The 24,693-nt window shown below is 42.2% G+C and overlaps 1 protein-coding gene across 15 annotated transcripts in view; it reads left to right on the plus strand.

Moving 5' to 3' along the window:
* Positions 1 to 24,693, plus strand: part of MAPK10 (mitogen-activated protein kinase 10) — a 308,388-nt gene that overhangs the window by 250,829 nt on the left and 32,866 nt on the right. For all 15 annotated transcript variants that reach the window (XM_077476387.1, XM_077476393.1, XM_077476389.1 and 12 more), the window contains 2 exons: positions 15,198 to 15,380; positions 18,564 to 18,688. In XM_077476387.1, the coding sequence (XP_077332513.1) occupies positions 15,198 to 15,380; positions 18,564 to 18,688 (308 nt within the window). The remainder of the gene's footprint in view (positions 1 to 15,197; positions 15,381 to 18,563; positions 18,689 to 24,693) is intronic.

Raw genomic sequence — 24,693 nt, forward strand, 5'->3', positions numbered from 1 at the left:
TGGGTGAACCTTCTGACGGCCGTCAAGCATGTAACCCGTGGCACCCGTGTAGATTTGGTTTTACCGCCACGGATTGCATGCAGGCCTGACTCTTCTTCTCCTCCTCCTACTCCATCCTCCTCCCTCTCCTCCTCAGCTGCCTCCTCCTTTTCCGCTGCTAGCGTCTCTTCCACTGCACCGCCCAAGCTCCCCAGAACCTATTCCACATGCCAGGTGAGACGTTGCCATGCCGTGCTGCGTCTGTTGTGCCTGGAAGCAAAGAGCCACACTGGCCCGGCACTCCTTTCAGCTTTGCGTTCACAGGCAGATGAGTGGCTAACACCGCTCAATTTGACAGTTGGTAAAGTGGTGTGTGACAACGGTGCCAATCTGCTTAGCGCATTGAAACAGGGCAAAATCACGCACGTGCCGTGCATGGCACACGTCTTAAACTTGGTCGTGCAGCGATTCCTTGTCAAATACCCTGGGGTCCAGGAGGACATCTTGCGGCAGGCAAGGAAAATCTCGGCCCATTTCAGAAGATCTTACACGGCCATGGCTCGCCTTGCTGACATTCAGCGGCGACACCATCTGCCGGTCAGACGTCTTATTTGCGATTGCCCGACGCGATGGAACTCAACCTTCTATATGCTTGATAGGCTGCTCCAGCAGAAACGTGCAGTTAACGTCTACCTGTATGAACTCTGCGAAAGAAACGGTTCTGGGGAGCTGGGTTTTTTTTCACCGCGCCAGTGGCTGCTCATGCGCGACACATGCAGACTTCTGCGGCCATTTGAGGAGATCACCAAACTGGTCAGTCGCAGCCATGGCGCCATCAGTGACATGGTACCTTATGCCTTCTTTCTGGAGCGTGCATTGCGTCGTGTCATTGATCAGGCTGTGGAGGAGCAGGAGCGGGAAGATGAGGAAGTCGCAATGCTGGATGAATTCCCAGGGGGGGCTACTCTATCTGAGACAAGTCAACAACAGGAGTCTGATGAGGAGTCAGAGGAGGATGGTGCCGGGGCGGATGAGCAGGAGCAAGAAGAGCATGCTTTAAACCTTTCTGGGATCCCTGTTGTGCGAGGATGGGGAGAGGAGAATGAAGAGGACGACATTATCCTGGATGATGAGCAGGAGCCAGGCCACCACACCGCTTCCACTTTAGTGCAAATGGGGGCCTTCATGCTCCAGTGTTTTAATAGGGACCCCCGTATAAAAAGCATGAGGGTCAAGGACCAGTACTGGGTGGCAACGTACTTAGACCCCCGGTACAAACACAAAATGGCGGAAATGTTACCGCCGTCGCAGAGGGCTGTCAGAATGCAGCACTTCCAGGCCTTGCTTCGAGAAATGCTGCATTCTGCTTTTGCGTGCGCTGGCAGAGGAGCAATTCCCACTCCCAGAGAAGGATTTGCGGGTACCAATCCAACAGCGCCTGCAAGAAGAGGCCGGTTTGAAGATGTGTTGGTGACTTCGGATATGAGGTCATTCTTTCAGCCGACCCATCGACAGGTGTCATCCGGATCCAGCATCAGGGAACGCCTAGACCGTCAGGTGTCCGACTACATTGGGTTAACGGCCGATGTGGACGCTCTGAGGAGTGATGAACCCCTAGACTACTGGGTGGGCAGGCTTGACCTCTGGCCAGAGCTTGCCCAATTTGCAATCGAACTGTTGGCTTGCCCCTCATCCAGTGTCCTGTCCGAAAGGACGTTCAGCGCAGCAGGGGGGATTGTGACCGATAAGCGTACTCGCCTAGCTCACCACAGTGTTAACTACCTCACATTTCTAAAAATGAATGAGGCATGGATCTCGGAGGAATTCAACACATGTGACCAGTAGACCATGTATATGTCTATAAACTATTTTTTTAATCAAGCACACAGACCTTCTTAATTCATTTGGCTCACTTCCTTGACCCAAAAAAGCACACCGTACTATATGCCCCTACCCTCCTCTTTGAAGAGGTTGAGCGGTGTCATATTTCTACTGGGGCTGCTTATGATATCCCTGTGCTGTGCTGACTTCCTCCTGGGGGTTCTTATTATGAAGGGATCACACTATCCCTGTGCTGTGCTGACTTCCTCCTGGGGGTTCTTATTATGAGGGGATCACACCATCCCTGTGCTGTGCTGACTTCCTCCTGGGGCTGCTTACGGTGCTGCTGTCAGTGCTGTATGTCACGGTGCTGCTGTCAGCGCTGTATGTCACGGTGCTGCTGTCAGCGCTGTATGTCACGGTGCTGCTGTCAGCGCTGTATGTCACGGTGCTGCTGTCAGCGCTGTATGTCACGGTGCTGCTGTCAGCGCTGTATGTCACGGTGCTGCTGTCAGCGCTGTATGTCACGGTGCTGCTGTCAGCGCTGTATGTCACGGTGCTGCTGTCAGCGCTGTATGTCACGGTGCTGCTGTCAGCGCTGTATGTCACGGTGCTGCTGTCAGCGCTGTATGTCACGGTGCTGCTGTCAGCGCTGTATGTCACGGTGCTGCTGTCAGTGCTCTGTATTACGGTGCTGCTGTCAGATGCCTCTATCACGGTGCATGTGTCATTCCGGTATGTCACGCTGCTGGTGATCATCTCCTGCACCCTCTTCTTTGCCTACCCTGGTCCCTGACCTTCCCTCTCCTCCATTGCCTTAATTAGCTCCATAGTCCTGAATTGTTAGAACAATTTCCCAAATAAAATAAAAATGCTTGTAGTTATCGATCCCAAATTCACCTCATACATGTATTATGTCATTGTCCAGATGGTGGGACTACGTTTTACCCCCTAATAATTACCACGTGGCCGCAAATTCGACATGAAGGTTTGCAAAGTTCGCCTCCCATTGAAGTCAATGGGGCCCGCGGCGAACGTTCGGTTTCGCGAACGTTTGGGTCCGTTCGCATTTCGCTTTCGCGAAACGTCCCGTCGGAAGTTCGTCCATCACTATTCACGAAGTGTGTGGGTCGAAAGTTGGCACCGTTTGGTAGACAGAAGGTTTTATCACGTCTAATGTATTTACAACACGAGCAGTGATTGCAAGGGAAGGAGCCAAGAACTGAGCAGTGTTTGGACCTTTTGTTCTCATTCCTATATTCGCTCTGCACCAGTTTATCGTATAGTGAAGAGGCCCTTTTGAAAGAGATAGAGGGGCGTACTGGTACCAGACAGCCGATCTTAGGATCGTCTTTTAAGATCGACCAGTGTTTTTGGATAATATCCAAAATGATATTGTGTTGTTTGCTGAAGCGCATAATGATCCTCAGTGGATCCACTGTAGGGTCACTGCGTTCCTTTTTAGAGAACAGGAGGTCCCTGCGTGGTAACACTGCAACTTTGTTGTAGGCCCTGCGAAGGCAAGAACGACTATATCCTCGCGCAAGGAATCTAGTCTGAAGTTTCTGTGCCTCTTCTTTAAAGAGACTGTCATTAGAACAGTTTCTGCGGAGGCGGAGATATTGGCCGTAGGGTATAGACCGTTTTAGGGCCACAGGGTGAAAGCTATCTGCGTGCAATACCGTGTTGCCCGCAGTGCTTTTTCGGTATAGAGAGGTGAAAATGGAGTTATCTGGGGTGCGTCCTATAGTGACATCTAAGAACGTAATGCTCTGAGTGTCATATGTCACAGTAAACTTGAGATTATATGTGTTTATATTCATGCAGGACATAAATTCCAACAGGGCAGCCTCCGATCCCTCCCAGATGACGAGGACGTCATCGATATACCGCCGCCACATAGCAATGTGGCGCGTGTATTCGAGGAGGCCCCCGTCATCCAGGAGGGACTTCTCCCACTCCCCCAGAGGTTGGTTTAAGTACATCCCTGCCAGGTTTTTTTTCCCCTCTTGATAAAAATGTATTTAGGCATCGCAGTAAAAGCACTTATTCTTTCCTCTCAATGATGAGTGCCCACCCCCTACTATCCTCTCCTTCATGGTGTGGGGTAAAGGGATGGGAGACATTTTTTTAAGAATATACAAGATATATGTTCACAGTAATATGGAATGCAGGTTTATTTATTCATTGTATGTAGAATGCTTACTATGGGCCTGAGTGGGTATTGGGGAGGGAGGAAGGATATAGGGGATGGAAGGGTGTGACTATAAGGTAAGGGATGGGAAAGGGGATAGGTAAGGGAGGGAATAGGGAGAAGGATGAAAGTAATTTTCTGTTTCTTCTTTCCAAATGTTACTATTGGATTGATTTTCTTTTCTTATTTTGTTTCACGTTACAACACATGAAGTTGGGGTGGGTGAGAGATGGAGGTGGGAGAAGGAAGAGGGTAAGGGGTGAGGATGAGGCATAGGTGTAAGGACCTGGCAGTCACTAGATCTTTTTCGGTGAAAATTGGTTGGATCATGAAAATTGGTTGGATCATATACCCTCAGATTTAGGAAAGACCACACCTCTCCTGTTGTCCCTATTCTCTGTTTTAAGAAATAATTAGGTAAGAGCTCTCTGCTGATAAATTTGACGCCTAGATCAGTGAAGCCTCGATCTCTGGTGACCTCTTACTAGACTGATACAGCAGTGGCTTGAGAGTAATGGGCAGTTGAGTCTGCTCACACCCAAAAACCTCTTTGTTTATCTTTCCAATGGATAGACCGGGCTGAGTAGGTGACATTTTGGTGATACTAGTGCATAGGGGAAAAAGCTGAAGGTTGACAGGCTGAAGAAGTCTTTTTTACATGCTCAGATAGTGTCAGAGGTTCCACCACTGATTGCTTAGAAATCGAGGCACAGATTGATAACAGAATAAAATAAGAAACTCTAAAGCCAGCCATAAATGGAGCTGTTTTCTTTCCTGCAATCACCGGGAGTCACAACCCGGAGAACACACAGTGATTATTGCTAGCAGCTATAGCCACTGGCAATAATCACATGAAAAATCCTACAGGCTATCAATCATCGATCAATCAACTTGGGTACAATCAGCCTGTCCATACAGGGTTTGAATATCAGCCAGTCTCTGCTGAACCAGCCATGATTTGAACCGCCGTTGACAGGTTTTAGTTTATTTTTTGTGAGACAGTGGGGATGATTTACTAAAGGCAAATAGGCTATTCACTATGCAAGGAAATTTGTACTTTGCAAGGGAATATCCCCTTAACACAGCAAATACAATCAAAATTTACTTTGTAAAGAATACCCAATCACAAGCCAGGAAAAAAACAGTATTTTTGCTTGTGGAAAAGATAGGGAGCCGCACTTCATTAGTCAGCCCAGTCCCAATGTGTGAAAGGTCAGCTTTAGCTTGTCTCCTCCCAAGCCGTGTCTCTCTAACTCATTTCACCCTCTACAATTAACTGCTTCTGGACCGCCCTATAGCAGTTCAGCCGGATCACACACATATATATATATATATATATATGTGATCTGACACGTCCAGGTAGGGGGTGCGGATGCTCGCTGCTGGTGGCTTGCTTCTGTTGTCATTATAGTGGCGGGTACTCGATGTCCACCGGCACCCACCAATCATCGGGCAGAGAGACAAAACGGTGACATAAACAAGGCAGATCACCGTTCTGACAGCCGTGAAGGGTATGGTTGCCACCCCATCCCTTTAAACCTGAACACATTAATTACACAGGTTCTGTGGCTGATTAAGGTGGTAATTAAACTCACTTGGTGCCTTATCTGCATTTAATTAGCCTCAGAACCTGTGTAATTCAAAGGTGTTTGGGTTTAAAGGGATGAGGTGATAACTCTAGTAAAGGGATGGACACCTGCTTTACAGGTGTCCCTGTAAAGCAGGGAATACATTCCATTTCTTCCCCTAGTAAAAGCACCTCACACACTACACATAAACACTGGTTAGGCACACAGTTAACCCTTTTATCTCCCCTGATGTTTAACCCCTTCCCAGCCAGTGTAATTAGTACACTGAGGCCGCGTACACGCGCGGGGACTGTTCGCTCAACTTTGTCCGCTGAACAGTGTTTCGGCGGACAGTCCGCTCGTGTGTGGGCTTTCAGCGGACAGTTTCAGCGGACAGTCTGACGAACAAAGTTTTTCGGAAATTCCGAAAAACTGTCCGCTGAAACTTGGTTTGAGCGGACAGTCCGCCCGTGTGTAGGCTTGTTCGTCAAACTAAGTCTCGCGCATGCTCAGAAAGAATTTACACGCCGAAGGTTGCATTGCAGTGTATAGGACGTCGTTTTCTAGTCCCGTCGTACGTGCCGTTCACGTCATCGCGCACGGTTTCAGCGGACTGTTCGTTCGTCGTGTGTGGGCAAGTCCATCCATGCTAATTTTGAGCGGACTGTCCGCTGAAACTGTTTGACGGACAAAGTTGAGCGAACAGTCCCCGCGTGTGTACGCGGCCTGACAGTGCATATTTTTAGCAATGATCACTGTAATAGTGTCACTGGTTCCCAAAAAGTGTCAAAAGTGGCAGTGTCAGAATGTCTGCCACAATATTGCACACCTGCTATAAGTCGCTGATCGCTGCCATTACTAATAAAAATAAATAAATAAAAATATCCCATAGTTTGTAGATGCTATAACTTTTGCGCAAACCAATCAATATAGCTTCCGGGCATAATGGGGATTGGAATAGTGCTATAGGGCAGGTTTTGCCAACAAATATAGGGAAGGGGTGAAATGTGGATATAACTGCAATCCAGACAGTTGATGAGACCGGGAGTACATGAGAAGAACACCACACACACTATGGTAAAGGTATGCAAGGAGCAGAAAATAAATGATAAACAAGGTCACTGTTGTACAAGCCAAAGGACTGAGATTACATACTTAAAGCAGAGTTCCGACATTTTTTTTTTTTTTCAAATACTGTAGTTGCTAACTTTTAAAATAAGGACACTTACCTGTCCAGGGTGCCCGCAATGTCGACACCCGAAGCCGATCTCTGGCTCGGCTGTCGGGTGCTGCCGCCACCATCCTTAATAAGGGAATCAGGCAGTGAAGCCGCAGTTCCCTACTGCGCATGTGTGACTTGCACTGCACTATCCCACTGGTCCCTGCTGTATTCTGGGACCTGTGTGTATCCCAGAAGACTGCGGGGGGGGGGGGGGGGGGGGAGTGGCGTAGATACCTGCGGGTGGCACGGGTATCTATGTGGGAGTGGGAGCAAAATACCTGTATTAGACAGGTATTTGCTCCCCCTTCCCCCCGGAAGGTGACAAATGTGACATCGGGGGGAGGGGGGGGGGGGGCAGAAAAGTTAAATTTTTGGGTGGAACTCCGCTTTAAAATGTTCACAAGATGGTTTAATAATTTCACAGCAACTAGACAATGAGAAGATAATCTTAAATACCTGCAGAAAGAGTATAAACAACACCTAGGTGGAAGAGGCTGTAGACACAAGGTGGAGGAGAGTGAAAACACATCTTGAGAGGTAGGAGAAATACTTCTGGTTGAGGGAAGCCCGGAGAGGAGTGCATAGATGGGAGATAGTACAGTATGTGGGGCAAGTTCTCAGAAAGGAGAAACAAAATAAAATCCAGATATTTTTCATTATAACAACTTATTTGCTAATAGAGACACTTTTAGGCCCTATCAGTGATGTCTGCTTGTACAGTCCTTAAACATTCAGTAGAGATGTATGCTTTGAGTATAGGTTTTGACTGCATACATAATGCATACACATCATCTGAGAGATTTTTTTGAGTACAGGTGCCAGAACTTACTAGAGCATTGCTTAATTGATAGCAGTATTCTACATAATGCATCTACACACCAGCTCCCTGTTAAAAGAATTACGGTAGGTTATAGAGAAAGGAGTAAATACTGGATATAAATGTAATTTTTTAGAAAATATTTTATGAAAAATGTATATTAGTGAAATTTTATGAAAAAGGGACATGCATTAGTGAAAAAATATGGCTATTTACCTATGATTGTGTATATTTAATCCTTGATCTATAAAGAAGTTTTCCGGTACTGGCAAGCTGTTTCTTCAATGATTATAAACGAACCTGTTGAACAAATTGAACTAGAGAAAGACATGTCAGATGTTTACATACACATATATTATAGATCACCAAGACCAGATCCTTGTTTAAACATGGCATTTGGTATTTTACTGAGCCTTTTCCCAGTATGAAAAAGTAAATGTGCCTATATTTCAATTCTGTAACCCACCTGAAGTCTCCAGCTGTTCAATGGATCTGTTTTTTTGGAGAGAAGAAGAATGGGTTCCCTGACAGAGGTTTTTGTCCTGCAGGAATACTGCAATCCACTAACTAATGTCCTTTAGAAGCTATAGACTTCTGTTCAAGTGCTTCAGTTCATCAGCAGAATTTCAAAGCTCAAGGTTAATATCTCATGCTTTTCATGAGTGTCTTGGCAACCGCTTCCACCCACATGCATTCATTTGTCTACAGAGGATGTACACTTGAATACTTAGAGCTCCATCTTCTGTTCACATTGTAAAACACAATGGTCTTATATGAGATCTCAAGTACACGTGGGCTTTTACATGTATTATCAATAATAAGCACTATAGTTTTTTTTAACATCAAACCATTATTAATTTGCGGTATGTTTTTTTTTTTTTTTAAGGAAATTACATTTATCATAGTTAATGCATATAATTGGGTAAAGCATTATACATATATTTATAGGATCTACTAAAGATTAGGAAATAATGCAACTCTGTACTTTGATGAATTTGTTGTGATGTCATGAGTACATATTCATGAGTATGTATTTAAAATTAGGAAATAATGATTGTATATGTAGCATCCATTTGGATTTCAGCATACAAGCAATGGCCAGAAGAATTATGTTATGTTTCCATGGCGCTGATAGTATTGGAAGGGTTAACATTTTTTTTTTCCAATTTTTTTTTTTAACCATTAAGCACACATTCATCTTAAAATTCTGTTATATTATGATAAATGGAAGAATCTCCCAGCAAGTTACTTCCTACTGTGCACCAAAAACTATTCTCAAGTTGGCATTCACCCCCCATTCTTTTCTTGTTTACCTAGTTGGGGTTTAGGAGCCACAATTTCATTTGTTATAATAAAGTGTTTTTTTTTACCAACATTTTTTTTTGTTAAGCAGTGTTTCCTGTAATATGTCTGGAACACCACCATACTGTGCAATAACAATCTGTTTACACCCTTGTAGAATGTGGAAGACTGACATAAGCTTAACCTCTGATATATGTTTTCACCACTGAAAGAGATTTGTAAATCAGCTGTTAAAAATTGCATCCAATAATTTTATAACACATGACACTGGTTTCTCTTTGATAAATCAAGTGATATCATCATATCTTATTGATTGATAGTTATCCAAAAATCACTTACCGTAATATTGTACATCTCACTTTTGATATCACATATTGTATTGTGTTGAATTCTCAAAGCACACTGCTGAAGGTCTCTAGGGCTTAAATCAGTATGGTAGGGGTCCTCATGCTTGCTGGGTCTTTACAATGGAGATACCAGCCCGCATGTCATTATAAATTAAATTTTTCATTTCTGAATGAAAAATACAACTGTATAAAAAGGAACATTGACCTTTTTTTTTTTATGCAAAATGTGTAAAATTGTGGTTTGAACAGCTCTGACGTAGCACATTTCCTGTTTACTGGACTTACTATGCCTGCTAAGAAACAATTCTTGTACTTAAAACACTCATTTAATACTGACTTACTGTACTTAGCCTAGTTTTATATATAGTCGGCATGTTTGAGTACAGCAGCCCATTCATTTGAATGGGCTGCTGGAAGTCCCAAACCCCTTCTTTTTTTTTTAAATCACTCTACACCAAGTTGCATGGTGCCGCAGCACTATGTGATTTGGTGCATCCAAAATTTGCAGATACACGGAGGTGCTGTCATTAAGAATTAATTTATGTCAATGAATTCATTAATTAATAATGGCGTGTTGGCTAAAGAGCAGCCTGTTTTGCCTACGGGTCAGAAACACATGCAATTTTGCATACACAATTGTGCACGTTCCAAATTTGCGCAAGTCTGAACCTAGCCTTAAGCCACCTGTCCCCAGTGAAGTTGTTGCAAATGTTACCAAAAATTGCAAATGTAAGGCACTTGTAACCATCGATTGGTGAATGTTTAAAAATATGTCCCTACGGTCCCATTCACACTTGTGCAATGAAGGAATGCAAAATCATGCACATTCTCCTTCCACACAAAAACGCGCATCCTTTTTTTAGCAGGCATGCTGCAGTGCCATTCATTTTTAATGGCACTCCAGTGCTCCTTACTAAAGTGCTTGATTGCCTTCATATGTCTTATGTTTCTATTTTTTTACGCATTAATATTTGATGACTCTGAGCAATTTAGAGCTATTATCGTCTATGCTTTTTTATTCATTGTTATTAGAGACATTTTTTTACACCTTAGGAGATGCCCCGAAGAAAATATATATAGTTATCTTTTATTATTTATACAATGCCAATTCAAAAATGTTTATTTGTTATTGTAAAGTGCCATGAAATATTAAAAAGTTATGTTATAGGTATTTACAATGGAAATTTAGAAAAGGGCATCTTTTCTTAAAATTGCATTGATAAAAAAAAATAATAATAAATATATATATATATATATATATATATATATATATATATATATATATATATATTTATATATATATTTATATATATAGTGCTATACCAGACCCTATATTCTTTTGTTATTTGCCTTACAGAGTAAAAAAAAAGGGCATGAAGGTTAATAGAGTAATACTGCTACTACTACATAGATGTTTTTACTTAAAATCTCATTTTGCACGCCGTATACGAGGGCAGCTTACTAATGTTGAAGCAACAAAAGATAGCGATTGCTCATAAAAACCCAGTTTGTTTTTCCTAGTGCTGGTTTGTCAGTAAAGGTTAAAACATTAATAAGGTTTTCTTTAGGTTTTATAAACTAGCTGAATGTTATGTTTATGAAGTAAACAGTGAAAGAAGCATACACTGGTCCATGAGTTCTTTCTTCTCATATTGCCATCATATAACATTGGTTTCATAGGTGAGCAGACCCAGAGACCCACTATTGTGTTGCAGTTTAACAACATGTAATTGATTTAGCTGCAGGTAATGATGTGTGGCACAGCCAGGGGCAAATGATGCCACCCTACCCCAGGTGAATTCATTACAGTGGGATTTCGTTTTTCTACAGTATTATATTTATTAAGCTTACAAAGCACAGCTTACCACATTGCAGAATAATATAAAATACACTTTCTGTACCCCATTGTTCACCCTCAGACTAAGTTCAAACTTGGGCAGTTTCTGAAAAGCAGTCTGCGGTGGATTTCTTTTCAGCAGGCGGCTAAGCAGCCTATGTCATGCGTTCATGAGGCAATCCAGCCACCTCCTGAATACCTTTTTTTTCTGTCTTTTTGTTGAATGGTAATTGTTAATGGGACTAATGCACTGCAAGTGCATTTGTCTCACAGTTGCAGCAGAGCCTCATTGACTTAGGCAAGGGGTATAGGCAAGGGGTTAGATTTACTAAAATGAAAGAGTGCAAAATCTGCTTCTAGTGTTTTTTTTTTTCCTGTTAAAGCTTATTTTGAACAAGATGAAGTTAGAAGCTGTTTTCCTATCATGGTCAGTTGCACCAGATTTGCACCAATACCTCAATGGCGATTCTGGCATAGGGAATAAACTATTCAGTCTCAGGGAGTATAAGAAGACACGGGGTCAATGAAACAGGAGGAGAAGCCGTTTAACCTTAAACGACGTATGGGTTTTTTTTTCACTGTCAGGGCAGTAAGGATGTGGCATTCACTTCCACAACTGGTATCAGCAGGAAGTATTGATATTTTTGAAAAACTCTTGGGCATGTATCTTAGCAAGCACAGTATACAGAGATATGGGAAATGATTATGAACAAGTACAACTACACAGGTTGAACTGGATGAACTGGTGTCTTTATTCAACCTTACCAACTATGTAACTATGTAAGATTTTGCACTCTCCAATTTTAGCAAATCAATCTGTCTCCTGTCAACTTGACAAGCTGCACAAAATTTGCAGCAGATACCATGCTGTGTACATGTTTGCAACCCCCTCCAGTTATATAGTAGTTTTAGGTAGGCAGTTAGAGACGTGGGTTTTAAAATCGGGGTAGATCCTCTGGTTTTTAACGTTGTGTGACAGAGGTCTTAAAAAGGCTCAGGAAAAAGTCTAATTTTGTCTAATTACTCATGGATAGGGCTATTCAGTGATCCAACACTATCAGCCTATTAACATGCACAAAATAGCTGAAGGCTCTGGAATGTATGATCCCAGCTCTTATTCTAGCCATATTTTACACAGCTGCTGTCTATGCCTTCCTGTTCAGATGACCTGCATGCCCCTCCCCCCATTTCTTCTCCAGGCATCACATTTTAAGATTTCACAGGGACAAGTGAAGGAACAAATCCTAAATAAGGCGACAGATAAAAATAAAACCTGACCGTAACAAAAAGAAATTGCTACAGTTAGGCTGACATCCAAGTTATACAGTTTACATGCTTAAATAGTTTTAACTGTTGCAATGCCTGCATTAACTCAACCACAGAGCTTGTATAACACATATTTGGCAGTAATTAAATGTTAATTTTAACTGCTTGCCATCCATCCACTGTCAAATGACGGCAGGCCGGTGCAGCTCTTGTTCTGGGACGACATCATAGAGTGGCATCCCAGAGCGACCGCACTTGCGTGTCCACAGGGGCACACAGCGCTGAGAGCGCAGCCACGCCGTGTTGCTAGGATGCGGCACGACCCCAATCCCTCTAAAGAGCCATGCCTGTGGCTCTTTAACCATGTGATTAGCTGTGTCCAATCACAGCCGGTCATATTTAAACAAGGAAGTGCCAGTAATCGGCTCTGCTCGCCTCACACCGACAAAGTGTGAGGAGCGGAGAGCCGATCAGCGGCATCTCCTCACAGGGGGACATGTAGGAATGTAATCAGGGCACTGATCATCAGTGCCCTGATTACAATAGTGCAAAAAAGTGTAACAAAGCAGTGCCCACATTGGCCCAACAATGCCATCTATCAGTTCCCACCAGCAGCAGAAATCAGTGCCCACCACTGCCCACAAGTGCCACTAATCAGTGCCCTTTAGCTATGCCAGTCAGTGCTGGCAATCAGTGTCACCTATCAGTGCTGCCCCTCAATGCCCATCACTGCTGTCAATCAATGGCCATCAGTGTCACCCATCAGTGCCACCCAACAGTGTCACCTAACAGTGCCCATCGGTGCTGCCTATCAGTGCTCATCAGTGCCCATAAGGTCCACCTCATCAGTGCCCATAAGTGCCACCTCATCAATGCCCACCAGTTCTGCCTATCAGTGTCCATCAGTGCCGCACATCAGTGAAGATGAAAAAGGTCTTAGTTACAAAATCTACTGACAGAAAAAAGTAAAAAACATTTTTTTTCAACATTTTTGCTCTTTTTTTGTAAAAAATAAAAAACTCAGCAGTGATTAAATAAAACACCAAAATAAAGCTCTATTTGTGTGAAGAAAATGATAAAAAATTTGTTTGGGTACAGTGTAGCACAACTGCGCAATTGTCATTCAAAGTGCCACAGCGCTAAAAGCTGGAAAATGGCTTGGGCAGAAAGGGGGTGTTAGTGCCTGGTAGGCAAGTGGTTAATTTAGACCTTTTGCTAGCAGGGGTGTTTTTCTCCCATTTGTGACCTCTGTGACTTTGACCACTTTCACAGTTCCATTCTTGCAGATATTGTACTGTACCATCAAGACCTAACAATGATCGTTGAATGCAATCATTTGGGCTAAAAATCCAAGTGATGAGGTGGAGTGGTTGTTAAGGTGTTGCCTCTGATGCATATTTGGTTCTTTGAATATCAATAACTTCACCTACCCTATGGACCAGCCTGTCTCAACAAAGTTAATTTCAGAGTAAGACTGAAACTTAAAACAATCATATGGCTATCGTACATTTCCTGTGCAAATTAATGAGTTTAGGATTGTAAAAAAGTTTCATATTGTTTCTTGCATTATTGCATACAGGTCATTTTGGGTTTTCATATATCTTGACTTTCTCACAGGGACTTCATAAAACTCAACTTTATTTGAAAAAAAAAATGAAAAGGGTTTTTAATTTCTGTTTGATGACTTTATGGTTATTTTTAAGGCTATATGTAACTGTGCTTGTCGGCCCTCACGTATACTGTCTCTTTCCACCAGGACAAGAAATGACGTGAGTAGGGAACAGGAAGGCAAAGATTCTTTTTGTTGCTATCTCTTTTTCCATTGCAGAGATTTTACATCACTTACTGTTCCTCTAATCCATATTATCATTCTGGATACAGGAAGGAGGAAGAATCTCCCCAATGGAAAAACAGACAGCATTTAAAAGGAATTTGTACAGTGGAAGCTGCACCCAAAAAAGACAACAGAGGACAATGGGCTAGTCACAATTATTCTCAGTAAGCTGCACCCTAGTAGGCTCTCTGTCATATTCTTTGTTTTATTAATTTATGCTTTAACTGGTTTCTAGGGCTTTTTTCTAGGGACTTTTTTTCTACTCAAATGATTTCCTGTCAAGTATTTCCTTTGCACAACATGGAAGAAATACAACGGTTCTCAGCACCAATTAGGGGCTATTACCATTGAGTTTATTCTTACTGTAAATCAATCTATTTTATATTAATGAACAACAGCATTTCCAACTAAGAATATTATAACTTTTAGTAGGGATCCAATAAATCATAGTTTTGCATTTCAGCTATAATATAAATGTGATATTAATATGTAATACTTAAAAAAAATTAACTTATTGCCATAATACCAGTTTCATGTGTTGACTATATTGGTCCAAAGTGTTCATGAGGAGGGGCTATCTAGATTTTGCACTTAGCAAGTCTATGGTGCTCCTAGAAATGTTAATCCTAGAGCTATACATACTTTTATACCCAACCAGGGTAGTATGGTTTTGTGATGACTGCAGGTTTGAATAAGTGTCAGAACCTTTTGATGACACTAAGGAAAGCCAAATACTGTACATTGTTCTGTCTTTTATAAGCCTCTTCCTTCCTATTTCTATGGAATGGTTCAGTCATCACTGTGTTCATCTCCCTGCTCCACCTGGCTTGACCAGCATAAGGACAATTCCTTGTAAAAGTGCCCTAAGCACACACCACCAGGTTTCAGATTGGTAATGGCTCGTGGATTGTTCACACTCAACATCATATGGAAAACCCTTGCTGTATAAGGTTGCATGAATACACTATTTGAATGGAAAGTTTGTTTTTTCCTTGACTTACATTTTCTAGATATTGACCAGTGGAACAAAGTTATAGAGCAACTGGGAACACCGTGTCCAGAGTTCATGAAAAAACTTCAACCAACAGTTCGGAATTATGTGGAAAATAGACCCAAATATGCTGGTCTCACATTCCCCAAACTTTTCCCAGATTCTCTATTTCCAGCAGATTCAGAGCATAATAAACTCAAAGGTAAGCGGTATCATTTTGCTTTTATTAGAAGATCATTTATCTGAATTGCAGTAGTCATTTTCTCCACTCATTATCCATCCTTGAAACTCAATTTGCCTTGTCTAAATTTCTTTTTATTTACTCCACTACATGCAAACAGAAACATTCTGTACTGCTGATTTTTATTAAATTCATTTTAGGCTACGCTCCATGGTTAGTCTGTTTAAAATAATAAGAAAAAACTCTCCACTTACTTTGTATTGTGATCAACAAAAATATGCCACAAAGATTGCAATACAAGACAATAGGGAAAATTTGATTGCTGCAATAAGCAAACAGTGGCTGTCATATAAGCTCCTGATATACCACACAAGTATCTAGGTTTTATTTCATGGAGGGCAGTGCTCTGCAGCAATAGCAATGTAAAGTTTTTCAAAAGTTTTTTTTGGCCTTTTCTGCATGATCATCAGTACAGATGGATCTCCCACAATTTCCAACAGTTACTGTTTTCAGTAGCTTGCCTATACAAATCCAGTCATTTAGCACTCAAATAGCTTCATCTCAATGACATTTATTGGGGTGAGTTTGAGCTGCTTTTAAGTGGCAATGTGATGCTTGCAAGGTTTTAAGTGTATGGGTTCAGAAATGAATAAAAAGTGTTCAAAGCAACTGGAGAATGTGGTGGCAAATATAGCAGCATTGGAAAATGTACAGTATGTGATTTTTAGGGAAAACTGAATAAATATAAATGCCGACTTGATTTGGCATGGGGCTACCACATTTATTTGCACATGTTTGTAACTGAAACCTTTGTTTCTATTAGAATGTAATTTATGTAGAATAAGAATAAGAATAAGAATATGTAGAATGTAAAATATTAGAATGTAGTTTATATTAGGGATTTTAGTATGGAGAGTGCTGGTAAATTTTGTAGTATAAATGCAATTCTTAAGCCCCATACACATGATCAGAAATTCTGCCAGCAAAAATCAGATGTGAGCTTTTGGTCAGAAATTCTGACCGTATGCATGCTCCATCAGACTTTTGCTGGCAGAATTCCAGCCAGCAAAAGATTGAGAGCAGGTTCTCTATTTTTTGGTCGGAAAAAGTTCCAATCGGAAATTCCGATCGTCTGTGCAAATTCCGACGCCCAAATTTCCTACGCATGCTTGGAAACAATTCGACGCATGCTCGGAAGCATTGAACTTAATTTTCTCGGCTCATCGTACTGTTGTACTTCACCGCGTTCTTGACGATCAAAAGCTCAGAGAACTTTTGTGTATACTTGTGTATGCAAGCCAAGTTTGAGCGAAATTCTGTGAGAATAACCATCCAAGTTTTTTCCGATGGAAAATCCACTCGTGTTTACGGGGCATTAAGTTCTTTTCTGTAACATGGAAAAACCTATAAATATCTGGGGTTAGGTTAGCTTCAGATTAAATTAGGTTTTCACCAAAGTGCTTACTTAAAACACCTTGGATATTACTGCTATAGTGTGTATGTAGTGCAGATATGCATGCACACATTAGTATGATAAAGCTGCACATATCTGTGCAGTACAACCATTGTATAATTCGTTTTTTTTGTAAATGTATGGCTGGCTCGCATCACTGGATACAGGGAGGTCACAGGGAGAGTTACTTACCTTGTCCCCTGGATCCAGTGATGTCCTCCACGCTGTGTGATTGAGCTGTCCTCTGCTCGATTCACACAGTGCCCAAATACCACCGAGCTCCGTTCCCTGCGACGTTACGGCGCACGGGAGCGGAGATCGGTGCCAAATTCAAAAAATTTAAAAGACAGAAAACACACACAGTACTGTAATCTTACAGATTACAGTACTGTATAAAAAAATTACACACCCCCCTTTGTCCCTAGTGGTCTGTGCAGTGCCCTACATGCACTTTTATATTATAAATACTGTTTTTTCTGCCTGAAATTTGGAGATTGTCCATAGCAACCAGAAAGTGTCCCCTTTTCAGTGTTTTAGGATTTGATTACATTATTGAATCATTTTTATTATTATTTATTATATTATAAACTTTATCATACCCGGGATGTCTGCTAGACTCTGGTTTGAACAGATTTAAGAGAGTTATTCCTAAGAATTACAGGACTACAATATAAAATGCCAAATTTCCATGCAAAATAATTGTACCGCTTTCAGCACCTAAAACCAGAACTAATCATACCGCCAGGGAGGTTAAATTTGACTTTTCAGTTGATCAAAAGCTATTCAGAAGAGATCATACTAACAGCAGTGAAAAATCCTGGTTCCTGAAAGTATTTATTATATTATCTGGGTGCTCTGCATCCACAACCTCCACATTATACGCCAGTACTTTTGAACTGCCTCTGCCTACACTGACTCACTATTCTACTCCCATCTTCTCTCCCATTCAGAGCCTCCTCTTGTCATGAAGACACCCATATTGGAATTATGATTGGTTAGGCAGAATATGAGGTCTTGGTAATAGTGAGGAATTAAGACCCAGAGACTTCCCAGACCCACAGAAAAATACTTTTTGCTGTAAAAATCACATATGCAGTTATTTTGACACTTACAACAAATTTACTAAAGGGATAGAGCATGTTCACTCTACAGAGGGAATTTTTACTTTGATGAATGAGGTAGAACTAAGTGAAAATTTACTTTGCAAAGCATACCTAATTATGTTCAATAAAGATTATGAAAAAATAGTTTTTGCTCACACATCATTTGATGATTAAAGTCAGCATTTCTTTTCCTTATTCTCTAACCCAAGAGAAAATTCACTCTGCAAAGTGAATATGCTCTACTCCCTTAGTAAATCAACCCCCATGTTAACGCCTATCTGCATCCTTATGTGGGTGCAAATGCAGTTAGTGAGTGAGTGCACATGGTGCAGTGTTGGTTAATTCAGATGTCTTCCTGTTTGTTGAATAGGATGCTGAATGCTGAGAATGCTGAAAATCCTAGACCTAGAGGTATTAATGGACAATACAGCTTACAACAGTCTGCAGAATTTAATATGCTGTATATAGCATACATATATAAAACACATGAAGTCATAGTATATGACATGTTATGTGTCATTACATTAGTAAAAGTTAGAGGACAAATGTGTGGGTTTGTATAACATAGTGTTCCAAAACAGTGACAGCAGTATGTTGTATTTACCTATTAAGCTAATGCGAATTTTGCTACTACTTTTATTTATGCAGCCAGTCAAGCAAGAGACCTCTTGTCAAAGATGCTTGTCATAGATCCAGCTAAAAGAATATCTGTTGATGAGGCACTACAGCACCCGTACATCAATGTATGGTATGACCCTGCGGAGGTGGAGGCGGTAAGACTTTTTTTCTCCTTTGTTGCCGAAACATAACAGAAAGAAATATGGCCTGTGATGAAATTCTCCAAAGGGAACTAAGTAAAACTTCAGTTCGATAGGCAGCATGTGGAAGAGTGGGAACATTTTTCCAAATTTTATCGTTATCTGCCACCTCATTGGAAAAAAAAAAATTCCTTCACTTCCTGACATAACAGGAATTGAGAGAAAATTTGTGTCAAGAAAAGTATGTAAACCCCTTAGAATGAACTGGTTTTCTGCAGTAATTGCCAAAAATTGTGATCTGATCCTCATCTAAGTCACAACAAACACAATGTGCTTAACAGTGGCGGCCGCTCCATTAGGGGCGCAGGGGCACCACCTCCCCTAATCCATGCGCCTGGACCCTAATCTACATGCAGGGCGTCGGATGCATGGATTTCAATGTTTTTTTTTGGAGGTGTGGTTTAGAGCTACTTTGATTAAAGACACTCAAACATTTTAAGATTGCTCCCCATGTCCCTGCTCCCCATATCCTTGGCTGACATTGTATTAATCCATTTTTAAGATTGTTGTTCATAAGAAGCATCAGCTGATGTGAACCATGCCTCACAAAAAAAGAGCTCTATGACTACATATAATCAAGAGTGGTTGATCTATACAATGCTGGAAAGGGATACAAAGCAATTTCAAAGTGTTTAGGCATCCACCATTCAACAATTAGACAAACTGTCTATAAATTCAGACAGTTTAGTACTGTGGCTACTCTTCCTAGAAGGTGGGATCCCAGCCACAATAACTCCCAAGGCACAATGTAGAATATTCATGGAGTAACAGCTAAAGGCTTGAAGACTTCACTGGAACTAGTAAACATTCCTGTTCATGAGTCAACCGTACGTACATCTTTGTACAGGCAGGGTATCTATGGCAGAACACCATGGAGGAATAATTGTATAGTGTTCCATTGCTTAAGGTATTGTTGTAGAGATGGGTCAGAAATTCTGGGTCTCTGAGGTGAGGGGGTGGGGCCAAAATAGATTGTGTATAGGACCACTACAGTGAGGTGGGTCCACATAGGTACTTCATGGGTGCCATGCAGGGATATTTGGGAAAACATGAAATAATTATTAAGAGAAGGTACTGCTAACCTGCCTGCAAGCTTTCATTTGGTAGAATACTGAGGTCCACAACTTAGGACTGTTATTGGACCAGATAAAGTGTAGCAGTTTACATTTTAAAATCTTCAAACTGTGGTTCAGTATGTGAACCGGTAACACTCAGAAATAATAGTTTAGGTAGTTAGGCAATTTTTATAGCATGTATTCTGCCAAACCAGGAGATGGGGAGGAGCTTCCATGAAAGAAGAAGAGTGGCAAAGTCCCTAAACCAAGAGGTTTAAAGTGTTTCAAAAGATAATATTAACCCAGGTTGGGTAGGGAGGTTTGGCAGCGGAAGCGATAGTAATCTTGAAGCATCCAAAGTTGGTTGGGGGTGGGAAGGGTAAGGTTCAGTGCTTCCTATTTAGGTTCACTGACTTGTAGGTTTGAAATACGTCCAGAATCTGTGAGGACTGTGAAAAGGTTGGGGAGGGTGGTATGGGGAAGAGGAGATATACTTTAAGATGGCACTTGTGAAGAGCATCAGTTTATGGTGTTTCCCAGCTATTTTGATGCCATGGATGTCTGGGTTTGCTGGAATAGCTGCCTCCAGAGTCTCCAGTCCCAGAATTAAAAATATAGGGGTGAGAGAACAACCCTGCCTAATATCCCACCAGATTGGAAAATAAGCAGAAGTAAAGCCTGCATAGGTCGCTGTGGGCACTGGGCGGACAGAGCTGAGATCCAGGATAAGAACTGCTCAACAAAACTCCATGTCACGTACCTAGTAGATGAGCCCAAACTGCGGAGGAAGGCCTTTCTTACTCTTCCGACTCGAGGCCCCTGGTAGAGTAAACAGTAGGCACAGGAGTGTAGAGTAGCATGAGTGCCTGGCAGGATCAACAGCAAGGAGGGCAGTCAGGAATTCCAGGTGGCACTGTGCAGGGAGGTCAGTAGACTGGAACAACAGGCAGGTACAGCAGACTGGAACAGACTGGAAGGAGATTTCCACTGGATTGGAACTCAGAAGGGTCAGACAAGCCATGTCATGCACAGACAGGAGTACTGGAGCAAGGCTGAGGCAGAAGCAGGGGCACTGGAAGAAGCCAGGTCAGTATTAGGCAGACAGAAGGAGGACCAGAGGAGCAGGCAGGAGGAACGTCAGATGCAGGCAGACACCTGGTCTAATAAGAGGCAAGTCGGGTAATACACAGGAAAAGGTTCAGATAGCAGGGTACACCAAGGAACGCTGTAGATCAGACAGCAATGTCTCTGTGTGTCAGCCTGGATTGAATAGCCCACCTGGTGAAGGGGCCATGCACGCACAAGCACGCACATTGGCCTCCACAATCACACACAAACAAGTCCGGATCTTCTGTTACTGGCAGGATCTTCCTGACACCCCACGTGTCTATTTTAGGAATCATGACCACATTGGCCTCCAATAATTACAGAGAAAAGCAATTTCCTGATTTAGGATGATTGAAGCAGCACTGCAAGTGTGGAATGAGTGTTGTAAGTCTTTTTGTAAAATAAAGTAGTGCATCCATCCAGATCAGATTTTTGTTTACCTTGAGGCTTTTAATTGCAGCCTTGACTTCTTCAGCGATAATGTCGGCGTTTACGAGTTCCAAGATGGAAAGCTGAGTCTTACTGAAGAATGCTTCAGCTTGAGTTACTGAGAAGGAGCCAGAAGCTGAGTAAAGGTGGGGCAGGTGGTGTTAAAATTGAGACCTCCATTGAGTCTCCAGTGAGGACACACTGGCTCATACATAGAGTGATAGATTTTATCTCTGGAGTAAGGTGACGCAAGTGTTTCACTGGCATGGTGCTAGGTTTGTTGCTTTGGGCATAAAACTTTTGGTTGGCTTAGTACATCTGTCTTTCTGATATCTTGGTAAGGCAGATGTTTAGCTCAGTCCTGGCCTTATGCAGGTGAGATTTGATGTGGGGGGAGGTTTGATGCTTGTACGTTTGGTGGCCTGTGTCAATTCCAGCGCTAGTTGTTACTTAAGTTGATCTCTTTTCTTTTACCTCTGCAAGGCCAGTTGTATCAGGTGAGCTTTGTAGGCTTTGCACACCGTGGCTGGTGAGGAGACTGATTCTGGTAAAAGTAGTCTTTAGACCGACACAATGCAGTTTATCTAAAACTTCAGGGTACAATAGCAGGGAGTCTTGTAAAGTGCAAGCGGGTGGCTTAGATGTCTGTATTAAGAATTGGCAGGATATTACAATTGGGTCATGGTCCGACCAAGGCACGGTAGGAATAGATGGTTTAATTAGTTCCGGAAGGAAAGTGCGCTGTATCTATATATGATGTATGTGAAGGTTATGGGAGGATGAAAAGTATGTGTATTCTCTTGAGAGGTTATGCAGTTCCCTTCATGCATCAATTCAGCCAGCCTGTGAAAAGGTTAAAAGGGTCAAGGGGAAAAAAGTGAAAAGGACAAGAAAGCACTTATGCCTGTACACACGATTGGATTTTCCGACAACAAATGTTGTATGTGAGCCTGTTGGTGGAAAGTCCAACCATGTGGATGCTCCATCAAACATTTGTTGTCAGACTTTCTGCCAACAAATGTTGGCTAGCAGGTTCTCAAATTTTCCACCAACAAAACGTTGTTGTCGGAATTTCCGATCGTGTGTACACAAATCCGTCGCATGCATGTTCACGCATGCTTGGAATCAAATAGAAGGAGCCACACTGGCTATTGAACTTCCTTTTTCTCAGCTCGTTGTTCATCTTGTACGTCACCAGGTTCCCAGGGTTGTAATTGTTGGCCAACATTTGTGTGGCCGAGTGTATGCAAGACAAGTTTGAGCCAACAACCTTCAAAAAAAATCCACGGTTTTGTTGGCGGAAAATCCCATCATGTGTACGGGGCATTACAGTCTGGATTAGGTGGGTTTACAGGACTCAAGGTGCGTGATTAAGTTAGAGCCACCACAAGAAAAATAGCTCCCTTGGCATAAGAGGCGAGCAATTTCAAAAAGATGCAGCGCCGTGAATGTTTAATGGGTGTGTTCAATAAAAACACAAGAAATTTGAATTTGATGTTTTGTCAGCTTAACCGCCTTGTGACCGCCGGCTGTCAAATGATGAACAGGCGGCACAGCTCTCGTTCTGGGCGGGCATCATATGATGTCCTCCCCGAACAACCACTCTTGTGCACCCCTGGAGGTGCGCATTGTGCTGATCGGTGGTGCGGTGTGTCAGTCAGACACACTGCTACATTGATCTCGGTAAAAATCCTCTAACTGAGGCTCTTTACCACGTGATCAGCCGTGTCCAATCATGGCTGATCATGATGTAAACAGGAAGAGTTTTCCTTACTTGCGTCTGCTCTCCTGACAGGGGGGGTATGTGTTGATTGTTTATCAGCACAGCCCCCCTCGGATGCCGGCCCAGGACCACCAGGATGCCGCTAGGACCACTAGGGATTGGCACCACCCTGGAACACCAGGTTTGCCATCCTAGACCACCAAGGAAATGCCAATCAGTGCCCATCCCAAATGCCTGCCAGTGCAAGTGCAATCAGTGATGTCAATCAATGCCATCTATCAGTGCCCATCAGTGCCCAGCCATGCTGCCTATCAGTGCGCAGCAATGCCACCTATCAGTGCCACCTGTAAGTACCCATCAGTGCAGCCTTTCAGTGCCCATCAATGTTGCCTATCAGTGCCCACCCGTGCCACCCACGAGTGCCCATCAGTGCCACAAATCAATGCCCATCAGTGCTGCATATCAGTGCCACTCATCAGTGCCACCTACCAGTGCCCATCACCCCTTATTAGTTTAGCAAAAAATAAAAACCCCAGAGGTGATCAAATACCACCAAAAGAAAGCTCTATTTGTGGGAACAAAATGATAAAAATTCTGTTTGGGTACAGTGTAGCATGACCGCACAATTGTCATTTAAACAGCGACAGCACTGAAAGATGAAAATTGGCTTGGGCAGGAAGGGGGTGTAAGTGCCCTGTATTGAGGTGGTTAAGCACATTGCGTTTGTCTATTAGATGAGGACCAGATCACAGAAAAACAGTTCATTTCAAGAGGATGACATGCTTTGTTCTTGCCACTGTATTTACCTGTGTTTTGTTATTATCATTATTGTTGAATATTCATTGAATATCTCAGCTGTCTGTAATTTTTGGGACTGGTTTACTAAAGCTAAGGTAATTTTAAATCCCCTTAATTTGATTGGATAACTGAAATGAATATATAAGAGGATGAAAGATCATCCTGTAGAATGGAAACCCACTGAGAAGATAGCACTCGCTGTTAATTGACAATAAGAAAGCATGCTGGGAGACAGCTCAGCAGAAGACTATTTTCATAGTTTCACCCCCCCGTTAGTATGACCCACCTGGTCTAGACCTAACCTCTTAACCCCCTTCTGGCGCTTTTCACTGTGCTTGTCAATCATATAAAAAAGGCATTTATTTTTTCTGCCATAGAAGATAAAGCTTCCTTTCAATTGCTCTCCATGGTGCTGAGCGAAATAAAATATAGACTGTATTGTCGCAGCATATGATCTTCTATTCAAAGCTGCCTTGCTTTCAAGCGTCACTAGTTTTACCTGTACTTTAAATTATAGCACTTCAGAGGTTTCATCATTGTTCTGTGTAAATAGAGATAAGTAATACTAGACAAAAAGAATAGCAGAACAATGTAAATCTTTTTTGTGAACCTCATGCTGATGCATCCATCATTTGTTTCACACAGCTACACAAATTTAGAGATGAGACATCAACCACTTTACAGATACAATTTTTTTTTTTCATGGCTGAATGATATACAACAATGCAGTGTAAAAAAAAGGCATACAAAATAAATGTTTTCCTTGTATTACACAATTGGTTTAAATCACTTTCCAATTAGTAGTTTTGAAACAAAAGCATTGCTCCAAGCTTTACAATGTAAACAAG

This window comes from Lithobates pipiens, unplaced genomic scaffold (assembly GCF_037356315.1).
Source record: "Lithobates pipiens isolate NorthernLeopardFrog02 unplaced genomic scaffold, aLitPip1_a1.2 Scaffold_13, whole genome shotgun sequence".
NCBI lineage: Eukaryota > Metazoa > Chordata > Amphibia > Anura > Ranidae > Lithobates > Lithobates pipiens.